The 15,190-nt window shown below is 43.5% G+C and overlaps 1 protein-coding gene across 1 annotated transcript in view; it reads right to left on the bottom strand.

Annotated features, from left to right (window-relative positions):
• LOC145351409 (uncharacterized) overlaps nucleotides 1-15,190 on the bottom strand; it is a 39,276-nt gene that overhangs the window by 14,249 nt on the left and 9,837 nt on the right. The window contains exons 3-5 of the mRNA XM_080201015.1: nucleotides 2,312-2,450; nucleotides 2,087-2,189; nucleotides 1,206-1,325 (exon numbers count right to left, since the gene is read on the bottom strand). Of these exons, the coding sequence (XP_080057141.1) occupies nucleotides 1,206-1,325; nucleotides 2,087-2,189; nucleotides 2,312-2,450 (362 nt within the window). The remainder of the gene's footprint in view (nucleotides 1-1,205; nucleotides 1,326-2,086; nucleotides 2,190-2,311; nucleotides 2,451-15,190) is intronic.

Genomic DNA, 15,190 nt, shown 5'->3' with positions numbered 1-15,190 from the left:
ACTACGTGATCCAATGAACGTTTACAAAACTTTTTATATTAATTTTAGATTTTCAGCATCCACAGTATTTTCTTTTTCGTTCTGTTAATACGTTACAAGAGAATTTTCAAAGGGGAAAATAGATATCGCAGAATTTCCTTGCATTCATAAATTCATCTTACCTCAAAGATGAATGTCAAACCAAAGAAAAAAAAACAATATAAAATATAAATATAAAAACGGTTTGCAAACATGAGATTTAACAAAGAATTTTAAAGGAAACTGTATAGGTAGACAGTGATCCAGGTGTAGCTTGGGCCTCTCTGAACACAGCCGCAACAATGGTTAACGGGCCTGAGTCAGTGGCCAAGGGTACATCGCTGCACTGGAAAGAACAGCAAATTCCCGTGCATAACGCCGGACTGGAGTAGCCTGCAACATTTTGTGTAATAAACACAAAAGCTGTTGAAGATATTGAGACGATGGGGTACCAAGCCACACATGGACTGACAAGGAAGCATGTTGGTACAGAGTGCAAAAAATGTGGTTGCCTATGTAACGAAGAAGATAAGAAGGGGGATGTCAACGGGCTTGCATCCCAGATGCAAAATTGTAAACAGTCATTTGCAACGTAAGACAGTCACCAAAGAAAATACGGAATCCACGGCAAGAGAAGTGAGTTAGCAGTGATTTTGAACGGATTTTCCAGTTAAATGTTGCAGCCGACTACATTGCATATGATGCAGCATTCAATATCAAACAAATAGCTCGACAACCCAAAGACAGCTCGCGTTGCGAAAAGTGATGCAGAAATAAAACTGGGATCCAGCACTATATCTGTTCCATGAATTGTGTTGAAGGAGCTTCCGTGCAGCTAAAAAAAATCAGGGCTCCAAATATACAATCATTCCACATTTGGATGTCATTCTGCCCATCAAGTATGTACTGTCTCTCGGAAAGAGGATCTTACCCAAGCTCATCTCCATGCACTATCAACGTAACCCCATGCATTTACCATGACTAATTCAACTAACCTGCAGATGAATACTCAGGTGCAGTTTAGCATGGTCAATGCACCTGCCATGCACATCTTTGTCACTGTCAGATGAAACCTGAAACCCGAAGGAAATCCACGCAGACATGAACAGACAGACAAGGACCGATTCTGGCGAATGGATTCTGGAATCGATTCTGGCGAAATGCTGCTATGAATCAACAAAGCTAACCAATATGCCGCCGTGATCCTTGGCTGAATCCGCAACTGCAAGGACCAGACGAGATGATTCTGGCATATATGCTCTCGCCATGTAATTATATGTAGGAATGGTCTGGCTCGTCATATCTCGCTGAGCGAGAAATTGGAGGTGTCATTTCAGGCGAGTGCAGTATTAATGACAGTTAAGGCTGCAAGACTTTGCAAGATGTGAATGAAAAAAATCTACCATTGTCACAAGGGTCATGGAATATATTTTATCGCAATAATAGACAAGTGACAGTCGTGTTATATTTTGAATGCAGAGTAATCTGTCATGTTAGAACCTCTTATTGCAGTTCTGTTTTACTTTGTTGTTCAAATATTTTTGAAATTAGAACAAATGGATATTTCACCCCGTTCTTTAACTCCTCTCTGAATTTCCTCTGGGTTAGTGCATAAATGCAGGTGTTGGTGCATGCACTCAGAAGCTGTAGCATGTATCCACATTGCTGAGCGACATATTCTGAATTGGTAAAGCTTTTGTCTGTGTAATTGTAGTTTACATACCTCCAGATTAACAAGTGCACCATATATGGAATCCACAATAGTATAAAATTGGCAGACAAAGCAAAAAGTAATATAATGGATTTCCTTCGGCTCTCCACTTCTGGGTCAATATAATTCTCTGATTTACTTTGTTCCCTGAGGCTCCTCCGCAGCTTAGTGGCAATTATAATACTCCTAGCAGTCAGAGTGTTGAAAACCAAAATCAGGGCAAATGGAAGCAATGGTGTTAGTACAATGTCAATCCGCTCATACACTATATAAAATGTTGAGGTATAATACAGATCTTTCTCGATGCAAAACCATGGTACATTGTCAATAATGATTGAAGGGCTAAAGATCAGGTACCAGGGAATGCATCTCACACAGCTGATAATGGTCACTGTTATGACAACCACAACCGCAGTTCTCTTGGTGCAATATCGTCGTTTCAGTGTCTGGCAAGAAATGGCTACAAACCGATCAAAGGTAAAACACACTGTGAACCAAACGGAACAGTTCGTTGCTGAAAGAAATAAAGCTGCTTTCAGTGCACACACTGGAGTAATAGATAAAAAATTGACAGGGAAATACCTATTATTAAGTCGATCCAATATAACATCGGCGATGACGAGTAGTAGATCAGCTGAAGTCATTGCCATTAGATACTGAGTGATACATTTGGAGAGGCCACATTTCCCTCGTTTCAGGATCACAATTGCCACTGCGTTAACTGTAACAAATACAATTAAACATCAACAATTTAGCAGACAAATTCACAGATAAATATTTTATCATTTGAATAAGAGTCAATGTGAAAAATGCAAATGACATGCACTGCAGCAAATTGATTGCCTTTCTATAGAAGAATACGATGATTTGATTTGGTTTATTGTCACATGCATTGGGATGGAATGAAAATTGTTTCTTGTGCATTTTACAGACAAGATTAAGCGCGGAGTGAAAAACAAAACGTTAGGGTGTGGAATATAGTTTTTCAGTTGCACGTGTGGTGAAGAGAATATCAATTGAATTTATGATAGGGCTCTTTAATCTCTAAAGAAAGTGTTCTTGAGTCGGTTGGTCCATGTTTTCCGATGTGTGTTTGTTATTTTCCCGAACGAAGAATGTGGAAGGTAGTATTCCCGCAATGTCCGAGGTCCATGATGATGCTGACTGCTTTCCAGAGGAAGTAGAATGAGTAAACGAAGTCAGTGGATGGGAGGCTGGTTTGCCTGATCGACTGGGCTATGCTCGCAACCCTCTGTCGTTCCTTGCGGTCTTGATCAGAGCAGCAACCATATAAGCTGTTCTAACCATGTGACATCCGGGACTCTGCTTTCTATGGTGAATCTGTAAATATTAGGAAGTGGACAGGTCTGATTTCCTTTGCCTTGTGAGAAAGTAGAAATGTTGGTGGGCTTTCTTAACTAAAACATCGTCTTGCAGGGGCCAGAGCAGATTGTTGGTGATCTGGACACCAAGAAACGTGAAGTTCTGAACCATCTCCACTTCATCACTGTCGATGTAGGCAGATGCAGATCCCCTACTGAGTTTCTTGAAGCCAATGGCTATCTCCTTCGTTTTACTGACACAGAGATTTGTGTCATTGCACCATTTGAGCAGAATCTCTATCTTTTCCGTATCCCGCGTGACCTCATTGATTGAGATTCGACCACTACCGTGATATCATCAGAAAACTTCAAAAATGCAATTGAAATGGATTTTTGCCACACGGTCATATTAATGAAACAAAATAGCAAAGAGTACAAAACTTCAATGAATTGAACATAAGAAAAAAACACTATTAATAGTTGTTAATAGTGAATCGAAAAACAAATCACAACGATGTGTAATGACATTGGTTATTTTGTTTGAGTATGGTTTTGCTGAATATTTGGCAACGTCGTGGTCATACTTCTAAATCTCAAAGTGTGAAAAAGACGCCAGTAACCCTGACATGCATCAAGTGGAACCGGATCTAATCTTGAGAAATGATAGCTTGACATAAGTAAGAAATCTGGTTCTGTATGTCCGCAGAAGGAGGAAACGGTCACTTTCACCAGAACCGGCAGTCTTAAGCAAATGATGTGCGTATGTTTACTATATAGACAAGTGTAAATGGACAACCAGCAGAACCGGATGAATGGAGAAAAATAAGAAAGAGGGGAAACAATTGGCACTCGGTCCGTTTGCTTGCGCTGACAGTTAATAAAGTCTTGTCTGATCTAACGGTGGCTTAAAGTGGGCTTCGCCTTTTGACGGCTCCCCCTCCCCCCACCACCCCGCCCCCACCCCCGCCCCGCCCCCACCGAGTCTCGACTCCAGTATGAATCGAAAATCTTTTTCAATAGTCATTTGTTACATTCAGTTATGCTCTTCGGCAAAGAATTGACACGTACAGATCCGCCCCGCCCCCTCCCCCCGCCCCCGCCCCACTGCATTAACCTATTAACCTCCCTCTTCAATTGTCAGTGGATTAAATTTAAAAGGGGCAAGATAATATACGTTGGGATTAGATTGGTTCATGTTCGGCATTATTATTAAAGGGCAGGGCATAGTTAATTATTTATCATGCGGAAGGTAATCTGGAATTTGGACTATGAGCGCTCATGATACGCTCACAGTTGATTTGTTAGCGAAACTCATTCCTGCTCTCAGAATGGAAACTGATGATCGTTTGCAATAGCAGTAAATTCTGAGCTTTTTAACTGCAAGGGTGCACAACATTATGCCACCCAGGCTATCAGAACGTGCTCGGAGAAACAATTGAGTTGGACTCTGATATACAGGGAATATTTTCAAAGTGTAAATATGGCACAGGCAGCGAATTATCTTAACTAGGCTGGAGGAATATGACAAAAGGAACAGAAGACACAAACTGAGAGAGAAAACTTGGAAAAGCAGGACACATGAATCTCAATGTGCAAGAATAACTGATTCCACTTGGAAAATACATTCTGAAAAATTATATAATTTATGGTGCGTTTGTGAAACAGACTGAGAATATACTTTGATGCACCTACCCATATTTCTGAATGTGGGAGCTCTAGTTAAGAATGCGCTAAACAATGCATTTAGACTTCATACATGGAGACAGAAAAGAAAAACAAGGATGTGTTAGGGAACCTTCCGAAATAATGTTTAGACAGGAGCTGGGGGACTGTTTGATATTCCGAAAATGGCTTCAGAATTGACATTCAAGGAGAGGGTGAAGATGAGGGGCATTGGAGCTTCATCGGGACTTATGGACATAATTTTTGTTGCGTGCCTGGAAATGTTGGCGCTGCTTCATGATGGATGGAAAAGCTGAAGTGGGAATAACTCTTTAAAATCACAACACGCTTCGATATTTAATTTGGCTGGTTCGAGGGTCAGTAAACAAATGACGTTGTTGATTAGAACAGACAGACACTGAACAACGACAAAAATCAAACGTGTCTGTTTCAATTTGTATAGCACTTTGTTATGGTATCAAACGTTTGCATGATTTGGGGAACGAAACAGGTTCTGCCGTAACTTTCTAAAAGTGAACTGAATCTCCATTTAAAAATGCAAAACGTTCAGGTGACAGGAAAAACCAGGAGCATGGAACTATGTTTTAATGTCTATCCGACGATGTATTTCATTCTCTTCTTTATGATTTCATGGAATCAACAATTGCTATCATTGAAAAAGACAGCGCACTCAGGTGTCCAATTTTGCATGATAGATTCACGAGCCTTCTTTTAAAAAATAGAAGGTAAGCTAGTTGGGTGACTTATAGAATCCCTACAATGCAGAAGGAAGCCATTCTGCCCATCGAATCTGGACCTCCAACAGTCTCCCCCTCACCTCCCCCCCCCCCCCCCCCCGACTCCGCCACCGAACCCCACCTCCACCCCCGGCCCGCCGAGCCGTATTCCCATAACTCCACAACTTCACCCCGCTAATCCCTCGAACCAGCCCCCTAAGGGACACCAAAGGGCAATTTAGTGTCACCAATTAACCTAACCCGCACACCTCTGGACTATGTGTGGAAACCCACGCAGACACAATGTGCAAATTTCGGACAGACAGTGACCCAAGCCGGGAATCGGACCCAGATCTCTGAAGCTGCAACACAGCCCTGTTAAACACTGTGCCAGCGTGCCGACTCTTAATTAGCATCGGAACTTGTCTAGTAATCGATTCTGTTAAGTACCCAGACAACAAACAGCAACAAAGCAGTCGGTTCATCTTATTTACTCTGATAATTAAATAACGACGGTAAAACGCATTAATTATCAGCTTGGCTGTGGTGCGCATGTCTCGACATCGAATAGGAAAAAGGATATTTCTTTCAAAATGCTTTATTCAGTTAAGATATAACAATAACGATAATTGTTCTTTGTGAACCCAGTTTATTTTCTAAATCCCACCTAGGAATACCAAGTCTTAATTAAAGCTGGTGAATTTTGGTAAAATAGAAACCTGAACATTTTTAGTGAAATAAACATTTTCACGACCACAAGACATGACGACATTTTTCACCACCAATGGAGCATTGCCACTGTTGTATGTTACGAAATGCATCAGCTGATTTGCACAGAACAAGCTCTTGCAAACATCAATATTAAAATGTCAATATAATATATACGCTTCTAATATTAATTGGGTGTAGGTTTCGGCCCCCGCATCCAGGCTAACGCTGTTTATTTCTATGAAATACTGGAATAAGATACGAAAGCAAATTGGCAAAGTAAAAGGGGCTGAATTTGTCGAAATCGAAATGTTGTCTAACCTGCCTCCACACTGCAATATTCCGCGGGTCCTTCCTTCTGTGACCGAAATCTGTAGTCAGATTTAAGTATATAAAATTTTGACACAGAGACGGTAGTGTGACTAGCTGAGGTACAGTTGACTCATTTAATATTAAAGCTTGCATCATGAAATAGTTGACAAATGAACGAAATTCAAGTAATAATTCAGCGAGACTACCAATCGTGTCCAAAAAAAAAGAGGTGCGCTGTCAATTATCGGTTCTTCAGTGTTGAAATGTGGAGAACGTTTTCAAAGTGCATTGCAGTTGACTACAGGCCTTACCTTTAGTTGACTTGTGGGTATTAGTTATTAAATTGAGTGTATATATACTATAACCTGTTGTATAATGCCCACTGAATCTTTCTGCCGTCAACGCATAAAATATACGCTATATGGGGAGCATGGTGGCACTATGGTTCACACTGCTGCCTCACAGCGCCAGGGATCCGGTATGAAATCCAGCCCCGGGTCACTGCCTGTGTGGAGTTTGCACATTCTATCCTTGTGTGTGTGGGTTTCCTCTGGGTGCTCCAGTTTCCTCCCGCAGACCAAAGAATGCGAATCAATTTGATTAGACATTCTACATTGATTCTAGTTTCACAGGATTAGCAGAGTAAATATGTGGGGTTACGAGAATAGGGCCAGGGGGAGATTGCTGTCGGTGCAGCGCCAATGGGCCGAATGACCTCCTTCTGTACTGTAGGGATTATATGATTCTATAATTCTATATATACTTGAGCACCCTTATTTACGCAATTTACTATAGACTGGACTTTCCTCTCGTTAAAAAAATAAAGATATATGTTTACTGTGGTGTTAACTGGTGAGGAGAGAATGATCAAACAATAGCGCAACATGGGTAGTTTCGAGTCAGTTGTCCCTTGCAAACAACACCTACCATTTATTCGCATTTGCAATAATGGTCGTAAATATCTGCCCATATGACAGGGGAATTAAATCATCCACCGATATTTAGATACTTATTCTCGCATTTGCTCTTTAGGTGAAAGTGGATAAGAAACAATGAAGCGGAAGGTTCTCACAAAATTGACTCTGTTGAGCACTGAAGAAAATAAAAGCCTTGTAAATAATCCTCCTACAGCCAACAGTAACATTACTCCTGGTTTAAACGGTTGCACGGAAGTACATCTTTATCACTCAGAGGCAAAAAACAGAAACATGTTGAAGTACAAGGCAGGGAGCAAGCGTAAATAAGAAATCAACATTAGTTATCAACATTCAGACTGGATGCAAAGCCTTACCAATAATGCCAATGGCTGCGAGAAGAGGGTAGTAGATGCTTTCTATCTGATATATCACTGAGTATTCCATTATCTCTAAGGTAAGGATAATGGTGGCTGCAACTGATTATATATCATTGCGTGTTTGAATGAGACAATAGTAAATTGAGAGAGATCGCCCCGTTGAGAGTATCTCACTGGTTACATCATTTTAAAGGATTTGTTACAGTGATTTAACAAACAGCCTCGGGAGAAAAAACGAAGTTAACGATCATGATGTTGTTTCACAATTGTTTAAAGAAAGAAAACAAATGTGTTGGTAGCAACACAGCCATTGCGACAGGTGTACCATTGAGTGACGAGAAACTGGATTAAGAACCTACTCAATGAAACAACACTCTACATTGATATTTGAACATTTAGTAGTTCACTTATAGTTTGGGCTTCTGAAATAAATTGGAATCTTATATTTAACATCATTCTGACATGAGGATCTATCGTAGTTCCTTTACCATTTCAGGACAAATCTCTTGAGATAATGTCACACGATATTCGGAGCATTAGGGCTTCAGTAGATGCAATAACTCAAGAAGAAACAATAAATGTTGCCCCCTCACAGAGGAATTCTTGAGGGCTCGGTCTCCTTCCCCACACAACAGTCACCGGATGTGGTTTAGGAAGAGCACGAATATTTCACCTTTTCGATTTTAACTGAGAATAGCAGCGATCACTCGTCATGCCGTTTTTGGGTAGGAGGTCCGTGCACACCAGGCTAAACAACTTAACAGAAAAACTGTGACACGAACAGTAGGGAAACTAGTTCCTGCTTTCTGAAAATTGTTATAACTCATTAAAGTTGGTGAAAGGTTTCAAAATTAGAGTCTGAGCAAGTCAATATCCAGGCTTCGCAAAATTAGTTTGGCCACAGTTTGCCCTGGGATAAGATTTAAGAGAATGATTGTAGCGCAACTGGTGACAGAGCTCCCACGTTCTCCCAGGCCGATGAACACTACTCTTCCAGTTAGATCCGTTGTTTTCCCTTCAATCTGCTCTTTCACTTATTCAAATATTCCCCTCAACGTGGCATATCACCTTACCAGTCTTAAAGACAGCCTGTAGTATATTCACCTATTCAAGGTACTTCTTCACCTATTCGTACCACCCAGCCACAATATTCCCTTCAGTCAATAGTAAATTAATAGTACAATATTAGTAATAGTGAATTGTGCAGTCCGTACAATCTTGCCAAGTTACTCTCTTCAACCTGTCAAGTCACTTAACGGCAACATCACCATCAGCATTCCATAGAAAACATATAATGTATCCATAGCCTGTCGTATCACCTATCCACAAAATTCTGTTCAACACATCTCCCCGGCAACGAATTTCATTCCATTCAGCAGATATAACTAGCCAATACCGCCCAGCTAGTCATGCACATTCATTAGCAATTTCAAACCATTTCATTCCGTTAATCGAGCCCATCTGCCCACTGTGTTCCATCTGTCCTCTATAAAAATTACATCCATCGTGATAGTTTTGACTCATCTATTACAACTACCTGCGTGTTCCTTGAAGTTTAAATGGATCACGAAGTAACGTTACCTTGAATGCATTTGATCCCACTCCACAGTGTGCCTTTCGGCGCCGCACTGATATACACAGAAATGCCTTCGATGCATTTAGTCCGCTGTTCCAAAGAAATTCCGCCAGTCAATGTTTGCAGCTTGCTGCAACATTCCTTTAAGCCCTCCAAGCATGATGTTTACAATATTTTCTTAAAAAGGCAGAATTTGTGTTAACTTCCCCTTGAACACCTATATCCATAATCATCACTGCAGTTCATCGATCACATATTATCAATGTGTCATTTAGCCCATCTCATCTGTTTTAATGACTGAAGCCCGAAATGCCGAACTATTGAATGTTTGTTCAGGGGCCGTGGGCAGCGCTGTTTACGTAAACATTTAAATTACCCATCCTTGAGAAGTTGGTGATATTCTGCCTTTTTGAATCTATGCTGTGTGTTTCACAAAGACTCTTGGATCTACTAGGGAGGGAGTTATAGGCATTCTGCCAGGAGACCGCGATGGAACGGTGGCATACCATCATGTCAGGATATTGTGTGGCTTGGAGGTGAACTTGCAGGTTTTCCGATTAACCTGATGTTCTTCTTCTTTTATTTGATAGAGTTCGGGGGTTTTGAAGATGTTTGTGAAGGAGGCTTGATGTAATGCGCCCATGGTACACTAAACACACTGATGGTAATATGTACTGATGGTCAAGGGAGAGAAGGTATAAGACAGTGGGTGAGTTTTTTAACAAGCAGCATCTTTGCCTTGGATTGTGTAGAGCTCCTTGAATGTTGTTGAAGTTGCACTCACAGAGGGAAGGTTATTGTTTGCTGGAGCAGAGGAGTGAAGGAGCAGAGAGAGAGATAAGAATTTACCTGTTAAAAACCTGTTTAAATAAGTTTAAAGCACTTTGTTCCTTGTAGAACTGTTTAAATCATTTAAAAACATTTTTGTGGGCTTTTTGTATTTACCTCTTTAAGAATTCTGAGGGAGTGGTTAGAAGGGAGTTGTGTACCAGCAATCTTTAAATCAGTGCCAGGTTTAAAAAGAGGCCTGGTATAGACAGCGGGCAGCGGAGTGAGGGGGAAGCAGAGTGAGCTACTAGGGCTTAATATCAAAAGGGCTGGAGAGAAAAAGGGCCAGGTAAGTGCGTGTGGAAATTTTCAATACTACTACAATGAATAATGGAGGGGCGTGTGATGTGTTATTTCTGTATGATGTGGGAACTGGTGGACCCCAGGGTCCTTCCCAGTGACCATGTCTGCAGTAAGTGCAGGTTGCTGGAGGAGCTCCAGCTCAAGGTAGATGAGCTGGCCTCAGAGCTACAGACACTGAGGCTCATCAAGGGAAGGAAGGGTGACATTGTCAATGGGGTGCAAGTGACATCCACCCCCCCTAGACTGGCTAACTCTAAGGGTCAGGAACAAGAGGGGGCTGCTGAGAGGAGGAATGGGGTTGGGGAGCGGAGGAAGGGGGGTGGGGAGCGGAGGCCTCAGCCTCTCAATCTGCATAACAGGTTTGAGGTTTCTGCTTCCAGTCTGGACGAGGACGAGGGAGGTGAGGTTGGTGAGCAAACTGCACACAGTACAGTGATGCAACAGGACATAGGCAAGGAGAAGGTGAAAAGGAACGTAGTAGAGATTGGGGATAGTGGGGTGAAGGGTATTGACACTGTCCTTTGTCACAATGACAAAGTGCACAAAAGGGTCTGTTGTCTGCCTGGTGCTCGGGCCCAGGATGTCGCATCTGGGCCGCAGAGGAACCTGGAGTGGGAGGGTGCGAATCCGGTCGTTGTGGTACATGTGGGTGCCAACAACGTAGGCAAAATGCGAACTGAGGATCTCGGGAGGGAGTATGAGAAGCTGGGAATGGAATTAAAGAGTGGAACCGACAAGGTGGTTACCTCTGGGCTACTGCCTGAACCGAGTGCAGACGGGCGTCGGGTTGATAGGATTAAGGAAGTGAATGGGTGGCTCTGGGATTGGTGTGGGAGGAATGGGTTTGAATTTATGGGGCATTGGCATCAGTATTGGGGTAAGTGGGACCTGTTCGGGCGGGATGGGGTTGGTCTGAACCGTGCTGGGACCAGAGTGCTGGCGAATAGAGTAATGAGGACTGTAGACAGGGCTTTAAACTAATTAGGGGGGAGGGAGGGTGCGAGGGTAGGTGACATTACGGGGTCTCGAGTTGAGGAGAGGGTACAGGTAGGGGAAGAGGCCGAGGATGTCCCAATAATAGAGGGAGTTGGGGGCGAGAGTATGGTTGGTGGCGTTATGGCAAATAGGGTCCAGGTGAAGGCTGGGATGAAGGCACATTCTCTGAATGCACGAAGCATTCGGAATAAAGTGGATGAGCTGGTGGCGCAGATCAGCACAAATGGATATGATCTGGTGGCCATTACAGAGACGTGGCTGCAAGGTGACAGGGACTGGGAGCTGATTGTCCAGGGGTATCAAGTGTTTAGGAAGGATAGGCGGGAGGGAAAAGGCGGGGGGGGGGGGGTGTGGGGGGTGTAGCTCTGCTGATTACGGATAGCATCAGGGTGGTAGCGAGGGATGATATTGGAGCCAAGGAGCAGAAAGCGGAATCGTTGTGGGTAGAGATTAGGAACAGCAAAGGGAGGAAGACGCTGGTGGGTGTCGTCTATAGGCCCCCGAGTAATGATCTGGAGGTGGGGCGGGCTGTTAACGAGCAAATAATTGCGGTGTGCAGGAATGGGACGGCCGTAGTTATGGGGGATTTCAATCTACACATACATTGGTCAACCCATGTTGGACGCGGTGGGCTCGAGGAGGAGTTCTTGGAATGCTGCCGGGATAGTTTCCTGGAACAGTGTGTGTTGGAGCCGACGAGGGAGCGAGCTATCTTGGATCTGGTGCTATGTAATGATGCGGGTAGATTTAGGGACCTTGCGGTGAAGGATCCTTATGGAGAGAGTGATCATTGTATGGTGGAGTTTCTGGTGCAGTTGGAGGAGGAGAAAGTGGGTTCCCGGACACGCGTCCTTTGTTTGAACAGAGGGGAGTACGGTAGGATGAGAGAAGAATTGGCGAATGTGGACTGGGGGAGCGCGTTGGAAGGTAGGTCTGCTGAGGAGCAGTGGAGAATCTTTCAGGAGATCTTTCTTGGTGCTCAGCGGAAATTTATTCCGATGGTCAAAAAGGACAGTAGGAGGAGAGGTAATAAGCCGTGGATAATGAAGTAGGTGAAGGAAATTGTTAAATTAAAAGCGGAGGCGTTTAGAGTAGCTAAGAGTAGTGGGCGAGAAGAGGATTGGGAGAGGTTTAAATGTCAACAAAGATTGACAAAGAAGTTGATAAAGAAGGGTAGGAGAAACTATAAAGCTGGGCGAGCGCTTAATATAAAAAAGGATAGCAAGAGTTTTTATAAAATATATAAAAAGGAAGAGGCTGGCTAGGGTGAACGTTGGCCCCTTAGAGAATGAGAAGGGGGACTTAGTGGTAGGGGATGGGGATATGGCTGAGGTCCTGAATAACTTTTTTGTTTCTGTCTTCACGGAGGAGGATGTGAATAATTTGCCGGATGTTAGAGATGGAAAGGTGGTAGGACTGAAGTGTCTTAATGACATTACTGTTGGTAGAGAGGTGGTGCTCGACAGACTGGAGGGGGCTGATTGTGGACAAGTCCCCAGGACCGGATGGAATGCATCCGAGGGTTCTGAAAGAAATGGCGGAGGTTATAGTGGATGCCTTGGTGGTTATTTTCCAGACGTCGCTGGATTCCGGGGAAGTGCCGGAAGATTGGAAAACGGCTAATGTTACGCCGCTGTTTAAGAAGGGTGCCAGTCAAAAGGCAGGGAATCATAGGCCGGTTAGTTTAACGTCTGTTGTAGGTAAAATGTTAGAATCTGTCATCAAGGAGGAAATAGCGAGGCATCTTGAGGGGAATTGCTTGATAGAGCAGACGCAGCACGGCTTCGTTAAAGGGAAGTCGTGTCTGACAAATTTACTGGAGTTCTATGAGGATGTGTCTAGGGCGGTGGATAGAGGAGAGCCGGTGGATGTGGTCTTTCTAGATTTTCAGAAGGCGTTTGACAAGGTACCTCACAAGAGGTTATTGCAGAATGTCAGGGGACATGGAGTTGGGGGTAGGGTGTGAGCGTGGATCGAGGATTGGTTGTCAAATAGGAGGCAGAGAGTGGGGGTCAATGGGTGCTATTCGGATTGGCGGAAGGTGACTACTGGAGTGCCCCAGGGGTCGGTGCTGGGGCCTCAGCTATTTACCATTTATATAGATGATCTGGAGGAGGGAACCGAGTGTAGGGTGTCGAAATGTGCTGATGACACCAAGATTGGTGGAAAGGCAAATTGTGCGGAGGGTGTGGAGAGTCTGCAGAAGGATCTAGATAGGCTGGGCGAATGGGCCTGGAAATGGCAAATGGAGTTTAATGTTGGCAAGTGCGAGGTTGTCCACTTTGGTAGGAATAATGGTAGGAAGCATTATTACTTACGTGGCGAAAAACTGCAGCAGGCGACAGTGCAGCGGGACCTCGGGGTCCTTGTGCCTGAGTCGCAAAAACCCAGCTTGCAGGTGCAGCAGGTGGTCAGGAAGGCGAATGTGATGCTGGCCTTCATAGCGAGGGGAATTGAATATAAAAGTAGGGAGGTCTTGCTGCGGCTGTATAGGGCATTGGTGAGGCTGCAGCTGGAGTACTGTGTGTCGTTTTGGGCGCCGTACTTACGCAAGGATGTTTTGGCCTTGGAGGGAGTGCAGAGGAGGTTTACTCGGCTGATGCCGGGGTTGAGGGGGTTGAGCTATGAGGGGAGGCTGAATAAACTAGGCTTGTACTCGTTAGAGTTTAGAAGAATGAGGGGAGATCTCATTGAGACGTATAAGATGATGAATGGGATGGATAGGATAGAGGTGGAGAGACTCTCCCCGCTCAGAAAGGATAGTAGGACTCGGGGGCACAACCTCAAGATAAAGTGGGGGGGGGGGGGGGGGCGGTTTAGAACGGAGTTGAGGAGGAACTTCTTCACTCAAATGGTGGTGAATCTCTGGAATTCTCTGCCCGTTGAAGTGGTGGAGGCTGCCTCGCTAAATACTTTTAAGACGCGGGTTGATGGGTTTTTGATAAGAGAGGGGATTAAGGGTTATGGGGAGAGGGCGGGAATGTGGAACTGAGCCACGACAGATCAGCCATGACCTTATGAATGGCGGGGCAGGCTCGAAGGGCCAGATGGCCTACTCCTGCTCCTATTTCTTATGTTCTTATGTACATTGCCATGCAGTGCGTGCAGGGAAGAAATATACTTTAGAAAAATGTGATTTGTTTTCTGTGTGACCCGCACACCCTTTTTTCTCTTGATTTATCTTGGCTCTGGAGGGCTGTTTGAGCTGGTTACAAATGTACATCAGGTAGTTGATCCATATATAAGATGCTACGTTATGCATGTGCATCGTAGTTTTGACCTGTGTGCGTCCAATTTTTGCGATTGTCAGTCCACTAATTCCCCAAACTTTCCGAATGGACCCTGCTGGGTGGTGTGTCTTTGGAACACAAGGACAACACAGGATGTAATCGCGCATTTTGTCTTACTCCAGAATTAATTGAAAAGCTTTGCATCAACCATATATTGATTGAAACTGTGGAAGGGGACAATAAACAATAGCAATTATCAGATAGGATAAAGGGAAATTTATAATTAATCCTACCCTGCTTGAAGGTTATGAACAGATGATTATATGTGCAAGGATTTGAAAGGAAATTGAACATGAGGTGTATGTTTTATATAAATGAACGATTTTGAAATAAGCTGATTTATTTAAAATTGAATTGTATTAATTAAGATTCTAAGGCAGACACATGCAGTTTATCTTTACTTTGACTAAAGATATCAGTAACTTTAACGAAG

The sequence above is a fragment of the Carcharhinus amblyrhynchos genome, chromosome 13 (assembly GCF_965287045.1).
Source record: "Carcharhinus amblyrhynchos chromosome 13, sCarAmb.v2.hapA, whole genome shotgun sequence".
NCBI classification, from domain to species: Eukaryota; Metazoa; Chordata; class Chondrichthyes; order Carcharhiniformes; family Carcharhinidae; genus Carcharhinus; species Carcharhinus amblyrhynchos.
Note: the sequence above shows the minus strand (reverse complement) of the source record. Positions and strands in the feature narration are given on the sequence as shown.